Genomic DNA, 17,540 nt, shown 5'->3' with positions numbered 1-17,540 from the left:
AGTCAGGCAAATATGTCCTTCAGGACCCGGCCAGCTTGGTCAGTAGGGGTGATGGACATTGAAGTCCCCCACCCAGAGTATATTTTGTACCTTGCTACCCTCAATTCTTCTTCCAAGTGGTGTTCAGCATGGAGGAGTATTGATTCACCAGCTGACGGAGGGTGGTAGGGTGGTAATCAGTAGGAAATTACCTTGCCCATATTTGACCTGATGCCATGAGACTTCATGGGGTCCGGAGTTGTTGAGGACTTCCAGGGCCACTCACTCCTCACTGTATACCACTGTGTCTCCACCTCTGCTGGGTCTGTCCTGCTGGTGGGACAGGGCATTCCAGGGATGGTGATGGAAAAATCTGGGATAATGGCGGTAAGGTATAATCCAGTTTGATTCTTTTTTGATTTTTCTGTAACAGTCTGATACAACTTAGTGGCTTGCTATGCCATTTCAGTGGGCAGTTAAGAATCTATCACATCACTTCAACATTTTTATCAGTCAGTGGCTGGAATCGTAGGTACAATGATTCACGGACATTTATGATATCTCACTGCTCTGGCCACGCACTTGACAGAATAGAATTGGCTAACAATGATGCAATACATCCTCATTACAAATGTATAGAGGAGTCAACAAATATTTCACTAAAACTTAAATAATTAGGTAAAAATAATATAAACATACCTGCAGCTTTTTGCATTTATTCTTTATCAAGAAGTTTAATTCTGTTTTATTTTTCACTTGAAGACCTCCACTTGCTAGAAGATTGCAAGTGCCCAACTTCAAATCCATTTCAAACTCAGATTTTAAGTGTCTTTCTGCTGTAAAAAATAACTTATTGTGTGCTGGAATCCCTTCTAATACTGGTAATTTGTGTTCAAATATGACCTCTATGTTGACTTTTGGGTCACACTCTGAGTTTAGCTCCAGGTAAGCACTGTTGCCTTCCAATTCCACACTGGTTAGAAGTTCTGCTTTACAACCTTCAATCTGAATGGATCCATTACATTGTGATTGAGCTGGAATCTTAAAATTCTAAAATAGAAGAAAAAATTTTGGTCAATATCTTACAAAAAAAGTTCATCTTAAACATTTGACTGAAATAAAAATGTTCATTTCTTTAAAAAGTGGGTAATCCCATGTGACGGAAACCACACCTGCCAAATGGAAACATATTAATTGTGTCATATAGAACATGATTTGAACTTTTTACTGGACATTGAACATAACTTGTTTAAAAGGACCACAGAGCTGAACAGCTAAAACATGGCTGCACATTTGCATTCTGAGAGACAGTTGCGTAGAGGGACAATGGGAGTGCTCACTGATTCCATTAGCGAGATGGGTTTTGTCAATAGTGGGGATCAAAAGACATTGAGAGCCACTAACTTTGTAAGAGACAAATACAAATCTCCGCCCGTTCCCCCCCACTGAGTGTGACTGGAGAATTTTTGAAATCAACAATCCTCGCAGATTATGCTGTTTCAAACAAACAGTTGGTCACATGACTAACCTGCTGGCCAACCTGGGGACTTTTTGAATTGTGCCACACAGAAAGGGCAGACTGCAATTTGAAGACCAAAGAGAAGGAAGGCCCCTCTCTCTCACTCTGTCTATTTCTCTCAAGCAAAGTCCAAGGGACCCACAGAAACAGCTTAAGCCTCAAGACAGGCTCTTCAGCCTTCTGGTACCAGAGAAGCAAGTTTGAAAGTGTGCACTGGGCCCTAACGAGAACTGTAAGACTTCAACTCCAATCAAGGACTTTGCATCCAAATCAAAGACAGAAACTGAATTCCATTTACTACTTCAACCACCTCCCCACATTTATTCTTTCTCCCCCTCTGTATCTATTTGTGTGTGTGTTTCTCTTAGATGCATGCTAACATGGGTGCAATAAACTTACACCTTTCTTGTTTAAACCTAAGAAAACCTGTATGATTTGTTCATTTACAATTATAATTAGAGAGCAGCGAGTAAGACATAGAAACATAGAAACATAGAAAAATAGGAGCAGGACTAGGCCATTCGGCCCTTCGAACCTGCACCTCCATTCAATACGATCATGGCTGATCCTCCAAACTCAGTACCCTGTTCCAGCTTTCTCCCCGTATCCCTTGATCCCTTTAGCACTAAGAACTATATCTAACTAACCCTTTCTTGAAGACTCACTTAAATGAAGCTAAACCGCTGTGTTTTTAAAAGTTAAACCCTGTTAAGGCCAAAACAGGAAAGGGGCCAGAGGGGAGCCTGAGATCCCTTCCTCACCTGGTTGTAACACACAATTTATGCCACTTTGGTATAAGGTATTCAAAGATATATCTGTTCTTTGGCTTTTGAGGTGAAAGGGTGTTTGGAGATCAGTTTGCAAAAGGAAACAGTCTTTCCTATGGGATGAATTTTTCAGACCCCCAAAGTCTGGAATAAGGTTGGGCAGGGTGGGGGAGCATGTGCTCCACCAACACCAGTGTCAGCTGGTGTGCCAGTCTCATGACATTGCTCCCAGCGTTGGCCATTTAGGGGGAGGAGATTTTGAGCCCCAGGAAGGCCGCCCTCCCCCATGAGGTGGGCAGGTAATTTGGCTCATTAAGAGCCTTGTCAAAGGTAAGTTTAGGAGGCCGACTGGGATCTTCCAGTCGGCCTGCAGTTTCCTGACATGACTGGGAGCAGATCAACTGCCTGGAGACGGGCACCCAATGGCAGGCTGTGCTACCAGTGCTCCTGGCAGACCTACCAGCCCTCACTGCCTGCCTGGGAGGGGGACAGAAAAAGACCAACCTGTAGAGGGATTACCTGTCTCTCTGTTACGAGCTCACAGGACAAGTCTTGCTTGTACTGTGTCTTTATTGAACTGCCTTGTGATGGCTGCAGTTAGTGCCTCATGGTAGCAGTCACATGACTACGGAAAGCCAGGAGGCACATTAGTACAATACTGCATTTTGATCCCAAACATCCCCCTTTTCATACAAAAAACACAAAAAAAATTTGCATGTATTATCATGTACACTGTGAGTTGCCCAAGTTACCCACTATGCATACAACTGTTCTCATGCATTCGCAGTCTCTGCACATGCATTGCACAACTAGTCTTTAAATCATGCCAATCTCTTCATGATGCACATACACATTGTCCTTGGCTGTTCATCTGGGTGATTTTCCTTCTCTGGGGAGTGTTCCTGTGTCACTTCTTGTTGCTGTGGTAGCTGTTGTTTTTCCATTTCCGTTGTTGGGGTGCTGTGGACCTCTGGGACTGATGGTTGATCTGTGGTCTGTGCAGATGGTGAGTTCACATCCTCCTGATCGGCTGCCTGTAGTGACCGAACAGCTTCTCCAGTTGTGCGTATGGGCTTGCTGTTGTGACGGTATATCTGGTCGTTCACTTCCACCGCGTACGATCGAGGTGACAAATGCTCTATGCAGGTCCCAATTTGCTACTTGAGCTGACTCTTGTTGACTTCTACCCTTACTAGCTCTCCAATGTTCAATTCTGGCAAAAGTCTGGCAGTTTAGTCCAAGCGAAATTTGGCTTTCTGCTGCTTCACCTTGATTTTGTCACTCATGCCTGTTACTACTTCTGCCTTCAGTTGCGTTTTTGCTATTGGAAGAGTAGTTTGGTGCAGCATGACATTAGTCTTTGTACTGGACTACTTTCCATGCCTTCAGTTGGTGTGTTTCTCCACTCGACATCTGTATATATCTGTGCTGGATTTGCTCACTTTCTTTATGGTTCCTTTGGCGATCTTCACTGCCACCTCAGCCTTTCCATTTAACTGGGAATAGTGTGGACATGATGTATGGTGTTGAATTTTCCAATCCTTTATGAAGCAGCTGAATTCTTCACTCGAGCAACAATGGCCCTCAGTTCACATCACAATGTCTGGAATGCCGTAACAACTGAAGTGTGCTTTCAGGCATTCTACAATCTCACCAGTAGTTGTTGAAGTCGGCTGGTCTATTTCTCAGTAGTCAGAATAATAGTCTACAGTGACTAGATAAACAGTTCCTGCGAGAGTGAATAGGTCTACTCCCAGCTTCATCCATGGTATGTCTGGGATGTCATGTGTCGTCAGCAGCTCTTTTGCCTGCTTATCTTGGTACACGTTACATGCACTGCACTGGCTGATGTGGTCCTTGATTTGATGCTCGTGTTTGAACAGTAGAGCACTTCTCTTTCCTTCCTCAGACTTAACTCAATTCCTTGGTGGCTTGCATGGATGCGCTTTAGCATCTCTCCTCTCAACTCCTTAGGGACTCTATTTCCTTTGTACAAGATGCCATCTTGGGCTGTCAATTCATCTTTGTAAGCCCAATACGCGAAAGTGGATGATCTGCAAGTTTATGGATGCAGAAACTCAATTGAAGAAGTCATTGCTGACCATGATCAAAATCTAGTACGACTGCTGGGCAGAGCTCGCCAGATGAACCAAGCTGAACAAGAAAAAATTGTGGCCATAGGAATGTCCTTGATGCTTTCAGGCCATCCTTTCATCACTACTTATTGCAACACTTGGAGAGTTGCATCTTGTTGGGTAGTTCGCTTGATTTGAGTAAAGTGCTTGTCTCTCAGATTCAATGTCTCTGCTGGGTTGATGACTTCCTGAGCACGTTGAGCTGCAACTTCAAGTTGGATTTGGAAGATTTCACACTCTGTCGTAATATCCTCTACTTTATTCATAGGAAGTGCTGCTCTCGACAGCATGTCAGCGATGTACATCTGTTTCCCTTGCTTGTATGTCACCTTCAGATGATATCTCTGTAACCGGAGTAACATTCTATGCAGACACTGTGCAGCAGATGGTAGCAGCTTGAGGAAAATGCTTTGAAGCGGCTTGTAGTTGGACTCGACTGTCACGCTGTCTCTTCCAAGTAGGTATTGATGAAAATGTCCACATGCAAAGACAATGGCCGGGCATTCTTTCTTGATCTGAGTGTAGCATTGTACCGCTTCTGTTAACGCCCTGGATGCAAAAACAACTGGTTGTTCTTGCTGCGTTAGGGTTGCTCCAAGTCCTATCTCGCTGGCGTCACACTGCAGGGTGACTTCGTCATTTACGGCATAGTAGTTCAGCACTGGCGTTTCCGTCACTAGTTGCTTGATTTTAGTGAATGCTGCTTCTTGTTCTGTGCCCCAATACAACTGCACGTCCTTAGCAGTGCTTTGGCGTAATGGTTCACTCTCCGACGACAAATTGGGCAAGAATTTTGCTAAATAGTTGACAAATTCAACAAACCGTTGTACTGCTTTTACATCTGTGGGTCACCGCATCGCTGCTACTGCTCTCACCTTTTCGGGATCTGGGCGAATACTTTTTGCTGTCAGTACATGGCCTATGTACTTGACTTCGGGAATCTTTGATTACAATTTTTTCTTGTTCAGCTTGGTTCATCTGGCGAGCTCTGTCCAGCAGTCATACTAGATTTTGATCATGGTCAGCAATGACTTCTTCAATTGAGTCTCTGCATCCATAAACTTGCAGATCATCCACTATAGCTTCCACTCCAGGAAGATCACTAACCATCTCATGCTGTCTGCATTGACACTCCTCTGGAGCCATGAAAATGCCAAACGGCATGCACAAGCATCTGTATCTCCCGAACGGCGTCCAGAACATAGTTAGAAAGCTGCTGCTGTCATGCAGCTTCACTTGCCAGTAACCATCCTTTGCATCTAGGGTAGTGAAGATTTTCCCCTTTGCAAGTTGTGGCAAAATTTCTTTGATGGTTGGCATGGGGTAGTGAGATCTCTTCTGAGCTTTATTTAGATCCTTTGGGTCGATGCATACTCTCAGCGTTCCAGGTTGCTACCATGCTGCTAATCCATTCTGTAGGAGTTGTCACTTTCTTGATTACTCCCTTCTTTTCCAGTCCTTTATATTGTCTTTCAGGCTGGCCTTGAGGGCAGCTGGAACTTTCCTCAGCAGATGCTGAATTGGTCTTACCCTCTCATCTACTTCGAGATGATATTCTCCAGGAAGACATCCTAAACCTGTAAACACGGTGTTGTACTCCTCTAGGATCTGTTCTGTGATCAATGGTTTAGTGTGCTGTGACATGTCTCTTTTTGCACATTGAGGGTTATCAGTCCAACCTTTAGACTTGCACCGGCTGAGATGACTGGCTTTTGCTTGTCGTCTATCATCTGGAACTCCAGATCTTCATTCTTGCCATTGCATTGGGCTCTCAGAGTAATTTGTCCTTTAGTTTAGTTTAGAGATACAGCACTGAAACAGGCCCTTCAGCCCACCGAGTCTGTGCCGACCATCAACCACCCATTTATACTAATCCTACACTAATCCCATATTCCTACCACATCCCCACCTGTCCCTATATTTCCCTACCACCTACCTATACTAGGGGCAATTTATAAAGGCCAATTAACCTATCAACCTGCAAGTCTTTGGCATGTGGGAGGAAACCGGAGCACCCGGAGGAAACCCACGCAGACACAGGGAGAACTTGCAAACTCCACACAGGCAGTACCCAGAATTGAACCCGGGTCGCTGGAGCTGTGAGGCTGCGGTGCTAACCACTGTGCCACTGTGCCGCCCCTCTTGGCACTAGTATGGGGTCATCGTTTAGCCTCAACTTACTTTCGAAGGCCATGTTGAGTCGTTTCGTACAGGTCTGTGAAAGTCATGATGTTGCATGACACACCAGTGCCGAACTGACACTTTACGTTGACTTGATATTCTCCTTCTGCAGTCATCATTCCAACAGTCACAAACCATTTATCACCCATCAACCTGACTGTTGTATGGTGTATAGTGATTTGTCTCCATGCCAATTAAGGGCTCACTCACGTGAAAAGCTTTAACATTAATCAGTTTCTCCCTGGAGGCTGGTTTCTGACCCGAAAACAAACCCAGCCCCTGTCTCCTGCCTCTGTGGCAAAATTTAAGCCCTATTTTTTCTTTTATTCAACCACTGCTCCTTTAAGCCAACATCTTCTGAGACATTATCAAAGGAGTGACATGGTCTGTAGACTCTGATGGAAGGGTACCTTATAGTTGGTATGCTTCTCCTTTATCTACCATATCCTGTGTACCTCTGTAATTTCCTCTTCTTCTTGCATCTGTTCTGCTTCCCTCATAAGGACATGGGAATATGCACAGTGAACCCCATGGTAAGAGCTCCATGAGGGAAAGGGTGTGAAGCATTAAGATTTTCCTGCCTGGAATGCTGAAAATTAGCTTGCAGAATCCTTCCATAATTAATAAAAAAATATTTCAGTCAAAGCTAATATTTCAGACAAAGTTTGTGGACATTCAAAGCCTGTGAATGCAAACATCTTCTGTTTTGATATGCCATGTCGGTTACTTTGCTTAATGTAAGTCAAGTAGATTTATGGTGTAAGTGACACAATTTCTGGGACAGCAGCTTTGGACATATGCACCACTTTGGGTGTAGCTGCATCTTTTGCCAGCAGCTAATTCCACTGGAATTTATCACTGGTTTTAGAACATGTGTACCTAATGTATTTGACCCATGCCCGAATTACTGGCGTCCTATTCACCACTTTTGTACCTCCCAAAAATTGGAATGCCAGCCTCCTTGTGGTTACTGCAGATCAAAGGGCATTTACAGCAGTCATAGAATCATACAGAATAGGAGACAGCCATTCGGCCCATCTTGAATGTGCCAGCTCTTTGAAAATGCTATCCAATTAGTGCCACTACCCTGTTCTTTCCCACATACCCCTGTAAATTTTTCCTTTTTAGGTATATATCCAGTTTTAAAGGCTAAGATAGAATCTGCTTCCACCACTTTTTTAGATCGTGATTTTGATTTCCTGGGTAAAATATTAGAGTAAATGTAATTGGAATAATTACAAATGAAAAGGAAAATGCAAATACTGGAAATCTGAAACAAAAATGGAAAATGCTGGAAATACATGACACCTTAGTCAGTATTTGCAAAGATAACAAAGTAGGTTAACTGAAAGGTTCTGACAAAAGGTTACATTGGTCTTTTCTCTTCAGAGATGCTAACTGACGTGCTTTGTATTTCCAGTATCTCCTGTTTTTAATACAATCATCACAATTGTGAAACTTACTTAACTATAAAACGGCAAACTTTTGGTGAAATTTGATGAAATCTTCCCAACAATTTAATTTGCAAGCTGTCTGATTTCAAGCATAAATGAAAGAGATTAAAAGATTAAAAGAGTTAATTAAAAACTTTCCAGATTCAGGGGGCTGGATTTTACGTCGGGCGGATGGGATTTGGCCTTTGATGTAAAAGTCGGTGGTGAACCCGCTTCTGCCCGGCCCGGGGATCCGACCCACATTTTACGGGTTCCCGGACTTTAATTGTTCCGAGGCAGGGCTTCCACCCGCTTGAGGGAGGAAGCCCCGCCTCATTGACCTGCCGGCCAATCATCGGCTGGCAGCTCTTAGACCCAGCAGTGTCACTGGGAATGGTGACCACTGCTGGGACTGCAGCCCAGCCGAGGACATGGAGCCAGGAGCCCAGGCAAGTTAGGGTTGCCTCACCGGACTAATCAGTGATGATCGTTTGGGGGAAAGGGGGGCGTCTAGGGTCCTGGTGGTGGTTGGGGAAGCGGGGGTGGCCCTCAAGCTTTGGATTACACGACGACATAGATGGGTGGTGAGATGGGCGGAGCAGCGGAAAATAGAATTTAATCCTGAGAAGTGTGAGGTGATGCATTTTGGGATGACTAACAAGGCAAGGGAATATACAATGGATGGTAGGGCCTTAGGAAGTACAGAGGGTCAGAGGGACCTTGGTGTACTTGTCCATAGATCACTTAAGGTAGCAGCGCAGGTAGATAAGGTGGTTAGGAAGGCATATGGGATACTTGCCTTTACTAGCCGAGGCATAGAATATAAGAACAGGGAGGTTATGATGGAGCTATATAAAATGCTAGTTAGGCCACAGCTGGAGTACTGTGTACAGTTCTGGGCACCACACTACAAGAAGGATGTAATTGCACTGGAGAGGCTGCAGAAGAGATTCACCAGGATGTTGCCTGGGCTGGAGCATTTCAGCTATGAAGAGAGACTGAAAAGGCTCGGGTTGTTTTCCTTAGAGCAGAGAAGGCTGAGGGGAGATATGATTGAGGTGTACAAAATTACGAGGGGCATTGATGGGTTAGATAGGAAGAAACTTTTTCCCTTAGCGGATGGGGGTCAATAACCAGGGGGCATAGATTTAAGATAAGGGGCAGGAGGTTTAGAGGGGATTTGATGAAAAAAAATTTCACCCAGAGGGTGGTTGGAATCTGGAACGCACTGCCTGAAGAGGTGGTAGCGGCAGGAACCCTCACAACATTTAAGAAGTATTTAGATGAGTACTTGAAATGCCATAGCATACAAGGCTACGGGCCAAGTGCTGGAAAATGGGATTAGAATAGTTAGGTGCTTGATGGCCAGCACAGACACGATGGGCCGAAGGGCCTGTTTCTGTGCTGTATAACTCTGACTCTGACTCTGTGCCCGTTTGTCTGAGAGCCCCCCCAGTGCGCTGAGATACCGCCAGGTTTCACTGCGTGGTCTTTCACATCTCCCGGATGCCCACTTGCCACGGGTAAAATCCCTGTGGAGGCGGGCAAAGGCCCTTAAGTAGCCGTTAAGTGGCCACTTAAGGTCCTTGATTGTTCTGGTGCAGGCGGCCCGTTTCTCGCCTCCTCCGGCCCACATAAAGTGGGGCGCAGGCGGGAGCGGGTCGAGAAGGCCTCCCGGAGCCTTCCGCTCAATTTTACACCACCCCTCCCCCATCACCAAACTCGGCCAGGGTGTCTGGATTTAATTTCTAATAACATTTATAAATACGTCTTCAATTACTTGTGCTTCGCCATGGTTGAGCTATAATTTTTTCATATACTGAATTGCAGTTTGGAGAATAATGTGACTGGTCTATCGAGCTGCATCGGGAATGCTGTTCAGATCTAGTCTAGACAGGACCATAATTAGAGGAACAAGAGAAAGCATAGATTCATGTCAGAGGGGCGAGCAAATCAATATTATTTAATATATTTGAAGTCCAGGATTCTTAGGTGGGTCATCAACCTTGGGTAGCAGGAAGGACATTAAAACACCCCTAAATCGGGCCTGAGTCCCATAGATGTGGCATGTGTGCAACTTACTGGACTTCTATAAGGACTAGATAATTCTCCCCACAGAAACTAATTTGCTTGATATTGACTAGGCTTCAGAGTACTCTTAAACATTGCTTTATGTCGGGATTTTCAAGGTTTTTCCATAGTTAATGCTAACTTCATTCTACCTGTAAAACCTGGCAATCGGTTTCGGTCACCCACATCCACTCTGCCTTTGCTCCAGGATTTAAATTACCATCGGCTCGGACTTTGCAATTTCCAGACTGCAGCAGGAAAGAGCCTTCTGTTTTCACTCCCTTTGCAGCAGACAGGAAAATTCTACTTTCACTGGGAAGTCCTCGGTTACTCAGCTGTGGGATGGTGTGTTTGAAAACCCCCTGCACTGTGTACTTAGGATCACATGATGTCTCCAAATGAAACTCGGCTGCTTTACCATCGCTCAGCATATTTGCTTTGATTGCAATTTTACAGATGTTGATTTTCAAGGAGCCACTGGTCTCCAGATTCTGCGGAACACCCACTCTCTGTGGAAAAATGAATTAAAGTGTTCATTTAGATATGCATGCAACCAGAGCTCAGCATCTACTATATATGAAATGGTCTATTTATTCAGGCATTTAGCTTTCTTCAGGCTCAGAAAGTTTATGTTTTTGTAACCTTTTTTATATTTAGTAGAAAAATATTCCTTGTAGTTCCAAATAAACTTTGGGGCCTAAACAGCCTGACTATACTGGCAGCCTCCTGCTGCAACACAGCAGAGTTGAATGGCTGCAAAATTCACCAGCACCCAGATGCAAAGAGGAGGTAGATAGATTTTTGAAATATCAGGGAGTTGAGGGCTATGAGAAGCTGGCACGAAAGAGGAGTTGAGGTCTAGGGCAGTTCAGCCATGATCTTATTGAATGGTGGGGCAGGCTTGAGGGCCGAATGGCCAATTCCTGCTCCTATTTCTTATGTTCTTATGTACCCAGACCTGCATTGTGATTTTCCCGTGGACTTGTTTGGAGGTGAAGCCTTTGCCCACTCCAAACAAAAACACTGGTAGGGAGGGAATGGGGCCTTCCCCTCTTCAGGGTTCCCACGTCACTGGATTGACAGGCACCTGGTGCAAGTCTGGAGACTTGGTGCTGGATGAGAAAAGGCATACTGGCCTCCTAAAGGCCAGAAATAGGACCTACCTGGGATGGAGATCCAGGTTGAGATTATGACATAGGCCTCCTAGCTCCAATTTGCATAGCCAGAGGCCGGATTTCCTGAGAGTTTGGGGTAGTTGGGAGACCTGGTAATGTGGATGCGCCTGCTCCTTGCAAATTAGGTGTCCTCCCACAAACCCGTAATATTTGCTATTGATGTCAAAGGCAGTTAGGAGGAACAGTAAGTATTGTAGATGGGAGCAGGATGTTACAAAGGGGCATAGTCAAATTAACCAAGTGGACAAACTATGACAAAGAGAGGACTTTCAGCTGAGCGGTCAATTTCAGTAAGTTACAAGTTAATCCCTTTTTTGTTTCGGAGGACCGGGGACTGCTGGGTAGGGGAAAACTATTTATTTGGGCAGTTTTAAAATCTTTGTCTTTTGCGAGGAGCAGCCTTGACAGAACGAGGTGCGGAGCGGACTTTCAGCTGAGCGGTCAATTTCAGTAAGTTACAAGTTAATCCCTTTTTTGTTTCGGAGGACCGGGGACTGCTGGGTAGGGGAAAACTATTTATTTGGGCAGTTTTAAAATCTTTGTCTTTTGCGAGGAGCAGCCTTGACAGAACGAGGTGCGGAGCGGACTTTCAGCTGAGCGGTCAATTTCAGTAAGTTACAAGTTAATCCCTTTTTTGTTTCGGAGGACCGGGGACTGCTGGGTAGGGGAAAACTATTTATTTGGGCAGTGGCAGTACCCGAGACACTACACGTGTAGTGTCTCCCACACACCCTCCTCCTCTAACCAAAAAAAAAAGGACTCTAGTGTGTTGATAAGGTAAGCTTTTTATTTAAAAAGTTCAGTCCGTCGGATTGCTAAGCGAACAAGTTTTGACTTTTTTTTCGTTTGGTTTTTCAGTAGATTTATTGGGAATCTAGAATAGTGGGAATGGAGGTAAAGGCAGTTGTATGTTCCTCCTGCAGAATGTGGGAGGTAGGGGTCGCCAAGAGTGTCCCTGCTGACTGCATCTGCGGGAAGTGCACCCAACTCCAGCTCCTCGCAGACCGCGTTAGGGAACTGGAGCTGGAGCTGGATGAACTTCGGATCATTCGGGAGGCGGAGGGGATTATTGACAGGAGTTATAGGGAGGCAGTCACACCTCAGGTAAAAGAAGTAGGTAGATGGGTTACCGTCAGGGGAAGGAAAGGGAACCAGCAGGCAGTGCAGGGATCCCCTGTGGCCGTTTCCCTCAACAACAGGTATACCGTTTTGGATACTGTTGGGGGGGACGACTTACCAGGGGTAAGCAATGGGGTGCAGGTCTCTGGCACAGAGTCTGTCCCTGTTGCTCAGAAGGGAAAAGGGAAGAGGAGCAGAGCATTAGTCATTGGGGACTCCATAGTTAGGGGAACAGATAGGAGGTTCTGTGGGAACGAGGGAGACTCACGGTTGGTGTGTTGCCTCCCAGGTGCCAGGGTACGTGATGTCTCCGATCATGTTTTTGGGATCCTTAAGGGGGAGGGGGAGCACCCCCAAGTCGTGGTCCACATAGGCACCAACGACATAGGTAGGAAGAGAGATGGGGATTTAAGGCAGAAATTCAGGGAGCTAGGGTGGAAGCTTAGAGCGAGAACAACCAGAGTTGTTATCTCTGGGTTGTTGCCTGTGCCACGTGCTAGCGAAGAGAGGAATAGGGAGAGAGAGGAGTTGAACACGTGGCTGCAGGGATGGTGTAGGAGGGAGGGTTTTGGTTTCCTGGATAATTGGGGCTCTTTCTGGGGTAGGTGGGACCTCTACAAACAGGATGGTCTTCACCTGAACCAGAGGGGTACCAATATCCTGGGGGGGAGATTTGTTAGTGCTCTTCGGGGGGGTTTAAACTAAATCAGCAGGGGAATGGGAACCTAAATTGTAGTTCCAGTGTACAGGCTGTTGAGAGTAGGGAGGTAGGGGATAAGGTTACAGGGACGCAAGAGGGCACTGGCAAGCAAGAACTTGGTTTAAAGTGTGTCTACTTCAACGCCAGGAGCATCCGGAATAAGGTGGGTGAGCTTGCAGCATGGGTTGGTACCTGGGATCCTGATGTTGTGGCCATTTCAGAGACATGGGTAGAGCAGGGGCAGGAATGGATGTTGCAGGTTCCGGGATTTAGATGTTTCAGAAAGAACAGAGAAGAGGGTAAAAGAGGGGGGGGTGTGGCATTGTTAATCAAGGAAAGTATTACAGCGGCAGAAAGGACGTTTGAGGACTCGTCTACTGAGGTAGTATGGGCCGAGGTTAGAAACAGGAGAGGAGAGGTCACCCTGTTGGGAGTTTTCTATAGACCTCCGAATAGTTCCAGAGATGTAGAGGAAAGGATAGCGAAGATGATTCTCGACAGGAGCGAGAGTAACAGGGTAGTGGTTATGGGGGACTTTAACTTTCCAAATATTGACTGGAAATACTATAGTTCGAGTACTTTAGATGGGTCTGTTTTTGTCCAGTGTGTGCAGGAGGGTTTTCTGACACAGTATGTGGACAGGCCAACCAGGGGCGATGCCACATTGGATTTGGTACTGGGTAATGAACCCGGCCAGGTGTTCGATTTAGATGTAGGTGAGCACTTTGGCGATAGTGATCACAATTCGGTTAGGTTTACCTTAGCGATGGGCAGGGACAGGTATATACCGCAGGGCAAGAATCATAGCTGGGGGAAAGGAAATTATGACGCGATTAGGCAAGATTTAGGATGTGTAGGATGGGGAAGGAAACTGCAGGGGATGGGCACAAACGAAATGTGGAGCTTATTCAAGGAGCAGCTAATGCGTGTCCTTGATAAGTATGTACCTGTCAGGCAGGGAGGAAGTTGTCGAGCGAGGGAGCCGTGGTTTACTCAAGAAGTTGAAGCGCTTGTCAAGAGGAAGAGGGCGGCTTATGTTAGGATGAGACGTGAAGGCTCAGTTAGAGCGCTTGAGAGTTACAAGCTAGCCAGGAAGGATCTAAAGGGAGGGCTAAGAAGAGCAAGGAGAGGACACGAGAAGTCATTGGCGGAGAGGATCAAAGAAAACCCTAAGGCTTTCTATAGGTATATCAGGAATAAACGAATGATAAGAGTTAGAACAGGGCCAATCAAGGATAGTAGTGGGAAGTTGTGTGCGGAATCAGAGGAGATAGGGGAAGCGTTAAATGAATATTTTTCGTCAGTATTTACAGTAGAAAAAGAAAATGTTGCCGAGGAGATTACTGAGATACAGCCTACTAGGCTAGATGGGATTGAGATTCACAAGGAGGAGGTGTTAGCAATTTTGGAAAGAGTGAAAATAGATAAGTCCCCTGGGCCAGATGGGATTTATCCTAGGATTCTCTGGGAAGCCAGGGAGGAGATTGCAGAGCCGTTGTTGTTGATCTTTAAGTCGTCATTGTCGACAGGAGTAGTGCCGGAGGACTGGAGGATAGCAAATGTTGTCCCCTTGTTCAAGAAGGGGAGTAGAGACAGCCCTGGTAATTATAGACCTGTGAGCCTTACTTCGGTTGTGGGTAAAATGTTGGAAAAGGTTATAAGAGACAGGATTTATAATCATCTTGAAAAGAATAAGTTCATTTGCGATAGTCAGCACGGTTTTGTGAAAGGTAGGTCGTGCCTCACAAACCTTATTGAGTTTTTCGAGAAGGTGACCAAACAGGTAGATGAGGGTAAAGCCGTGGATGTGGTGTATATGGATTTCAGTAAGGCGTTTGATAAGGTTCCCCACGGTAGGCTATTGCAGAAAATACAGAAGTATGGGGTTGAAGGTGATTTAGAGCTTTGGATCAGAAATTGGCTAGCTGAAAGAAGACAGAGGGTGGTGGTTGATGGCAAATGTTCATCCTGGAGTTTAGTTACTAGTGGTGTACCGCAAGGTTCTGTTTTGGGGCCACTGCTGTTTGTCATTTTTATAAACGACCTGGATGAGGGTGTAGAAGGGTGGGTTAGTAAATTTGCGGATGACACGAAGGTCGGTGGAGTTGTGGATAGTGTCGAAGGGTGTTGTAGGGTACAGAGGGACATAGATAGGCTGCAGAGCTGGGCTGAGAGATGGCAAATGGAGTTTAATGCGGAGAAGTGTGAGGTGATTCACTTTGGAAGGAGTAACAGCAATGCAGAGTACTGGGCTAATGGGAAGATTCTTGGTAGTGTAGATGAGCAGAGAGATCTTGGTATCCAGGTACATAAATCCCTGAAAGTTGCTACCCAGGTTAATAGGGCTGTTAAGAAGGCATATGGTGTGTTAGCCTTTATTAGTAGGGGGATCGAGTTTCGGAGCCAAGGGGTCATGATGCAGCTGTACAAAACTCTGGTGAGGCCGCACCTGGAGTATTGCGTGCAGTTCTGGTCACCGCATTATAGGAAGGATGTCGAAGCTTTGGAAAGGGTGCAGAGGAGATTTACTAGGATGTTGCCTGGTATGGAAGGAAGGTCTTACGAGAAAAGGCTGAGGGACTTGGGGTTGTTTTCGTTAGAGAGAAGGAGGAGGAGAGGTGACTTAATAGAGACATACAAGATAATCAGAGGGTTAGATAGGGTGGATAGTGAGAGTCTTTTTCCTCGGATGAGGATGGCAAACACGAGGGGACATAGCTTTAAGTTGAGGGGTGAAAGATATAGGACAGATGTCAGAGGTAGTTTCTTTACGCAGAGAGTAGTAGGGGCGTGGAACGCCCTGCCTGCAACAGTAGTAGACTCGCCAACTTTAAGGGCATTTAAGTGGTCATTGGATAGACATATGGATGTAAATGGAATAGTGTAGGTCAGATGATCGGCGCAACATCGAGGGCCGAAGGGCCTGTACTGCGCTGTAATATTCTAACATGGAGAAGTGCAGAAGTTATCCATTTTGCTGTGAGAAAGGTAATTATTTAAAAAATTCATTCATGGGATGTGGGCGTCACTGGCTATGCCAGCATTTATTGCCCAACTCTAATTGCCCTTGAGAAGGTGGTGGTGAGCTGCCTTCTTGAACCGCTGCAGTCCATTTGGGGTAGGTAGACCCACAGTGCTGTTAGGAAGGGAGTTCCAGGATTTTGACCCAGCGACAGTGAAGGAACAGCGATACAGTTCCAAGTCAGGATGCTGTGTGACTTGGAGGGGAACTTGCAGGTGGTGGTGTTCCCATGTATTTGCTGCCCTTGTTCTTCTAGTTGGTAGAGGTCGCGGGTTTGGTAGGTGCTGTCTAAGGAGCCTTGGTGCATTGCTGCAGTGCATCTTGTAGATGGTACACACTGCTGCTACTGTGCGTCGGTGGTGGAGGGAGTGAATGTTTGTAGATGGTGTGCCAATCGAGCGGGCTGCTTTGTCCTGGATGGTGTCGAGCTTCTTGAGTGTTGTTGGAGCTGCACCCATCCAGGCAAGTGGAGAGTATTCCATCACACTCCTGACTTGTGCCTTGTAGATGGTGGACAGGCTTTGGGGAGTCAGGAGGTGAGTTACTCGCCTCAGGATTCCTAGCCTCTGACCTGCTCTTGTAGCCACGGTATTTATATGGCTACTCCAGTTCAGCTTCTGGTCAATGGTAGCCCCTAGGATGTTGATAGTGGGGGATTCAGCGATGGTAATGCCGTTGAATGTCAAGGGGGGATGGTTAGATTCTCTCATGTTGGAGATGGTCATTGCCTGGCACTTGTGTGGCGCGAATGTTACTTGCCACTTATCAGCCCAAGCCTGGATATTGTCCAGATCTTGCTGCATTTCTGCACGAACTGCTTCAGTATCTGAGGAGTCACAAATGGTGCTGAACATTGTGCAATCATCAGCGAACATCCCCACTTCTGACCTTATGAGGGAGGGACTGGTCATTGATGAAGCAGCTGAAGATGGTTGGACCGAGGACACTACCCTGAGGAACTCCTGCAGTGATGTCCTGGAGCTCAGATGATTGACCTCCAACAACCACAACCATCTTCCTTTGTGCTAGGTATGACTCCAGCCAGCGGAGGGTTTTCCCCCTGATTCCCATTGATCTCTGTTTTGCTAGGGCTCCTTGATGCCATACTCAGTCAAATGCTGCCTTGATGTCAAGGGCAGTCACTCTCACCTCACCTCTTGAGTTCAGCTCTTTTGTCCATGTTTGAACCAAGGCTGTAATGAGGTCAGGAGCTGAGTGGCCCTGGCGGAACCCAAACTGAGCGTCACTGAGCAGGTTATTGCTAAGCAAGTGCCGCTTGATGACACTGTTGATGACACCTTCCATCGCTTTACTGATGATTGAGAGTAGACTGATGGGGCGGTAATTGGCCGAGTTGAACCTGTCCTGCTTTTTGTGTACAGGACATACCTGGGCAATTTTCCACATTGTAGGGTAGATGCCAGTGTTGTAGCTGTACTG

General features: G+C 46.0%; 1 protein-coding gene across 3 annotated transcripts in view; it reads right to left on the bottom strand.

Annotated features, from left to right (window-relative positions):
• LOC137383224 (uncharacterized) overlaps positions 1-17,540 on the bottom strand; it is a 472,338-nt gene that overhangs the window by 151,959 nt on the left and 302,839 nt on the right. For all 3 annotated transcript variants that reach the window (XM_068055726.1, XM_068055727.1, XM_068055728.1), the window contains exons 44-45: positions 10,237-10,593; positions 679-1,029 (exon numbers count right to left, since the gene is read on the bottom strand). In XM_068055726.1, coding sequence (XP_067911827.1) covers positions 679-1,029; positions 10,237-10,593 — 708 coding nt within the window. The remainder of the gene's footprint in view (positions 1-678; positions 1,030-10,236; positions 10,594-17,540) is intronic.

Source organism: Heterodontus francisci, chromosome 24, assembly GCF_036365525.1.
Source record: "Heterodontus francisci isolate sHetFra1 chromosome 24, sHetFra1.hap1, whole genome shotgun sequence".
Classification (NCBI taxonomy): Eukaryota; Metazoa; Chordata; class Chondrichthyes; order Heterodontiformes; family Heterodontidae; genus Heterodontus; species Heterodontus francisci.
This window is presented reverse-complemented; position numbering and strand designations above follow the sequence as displayed.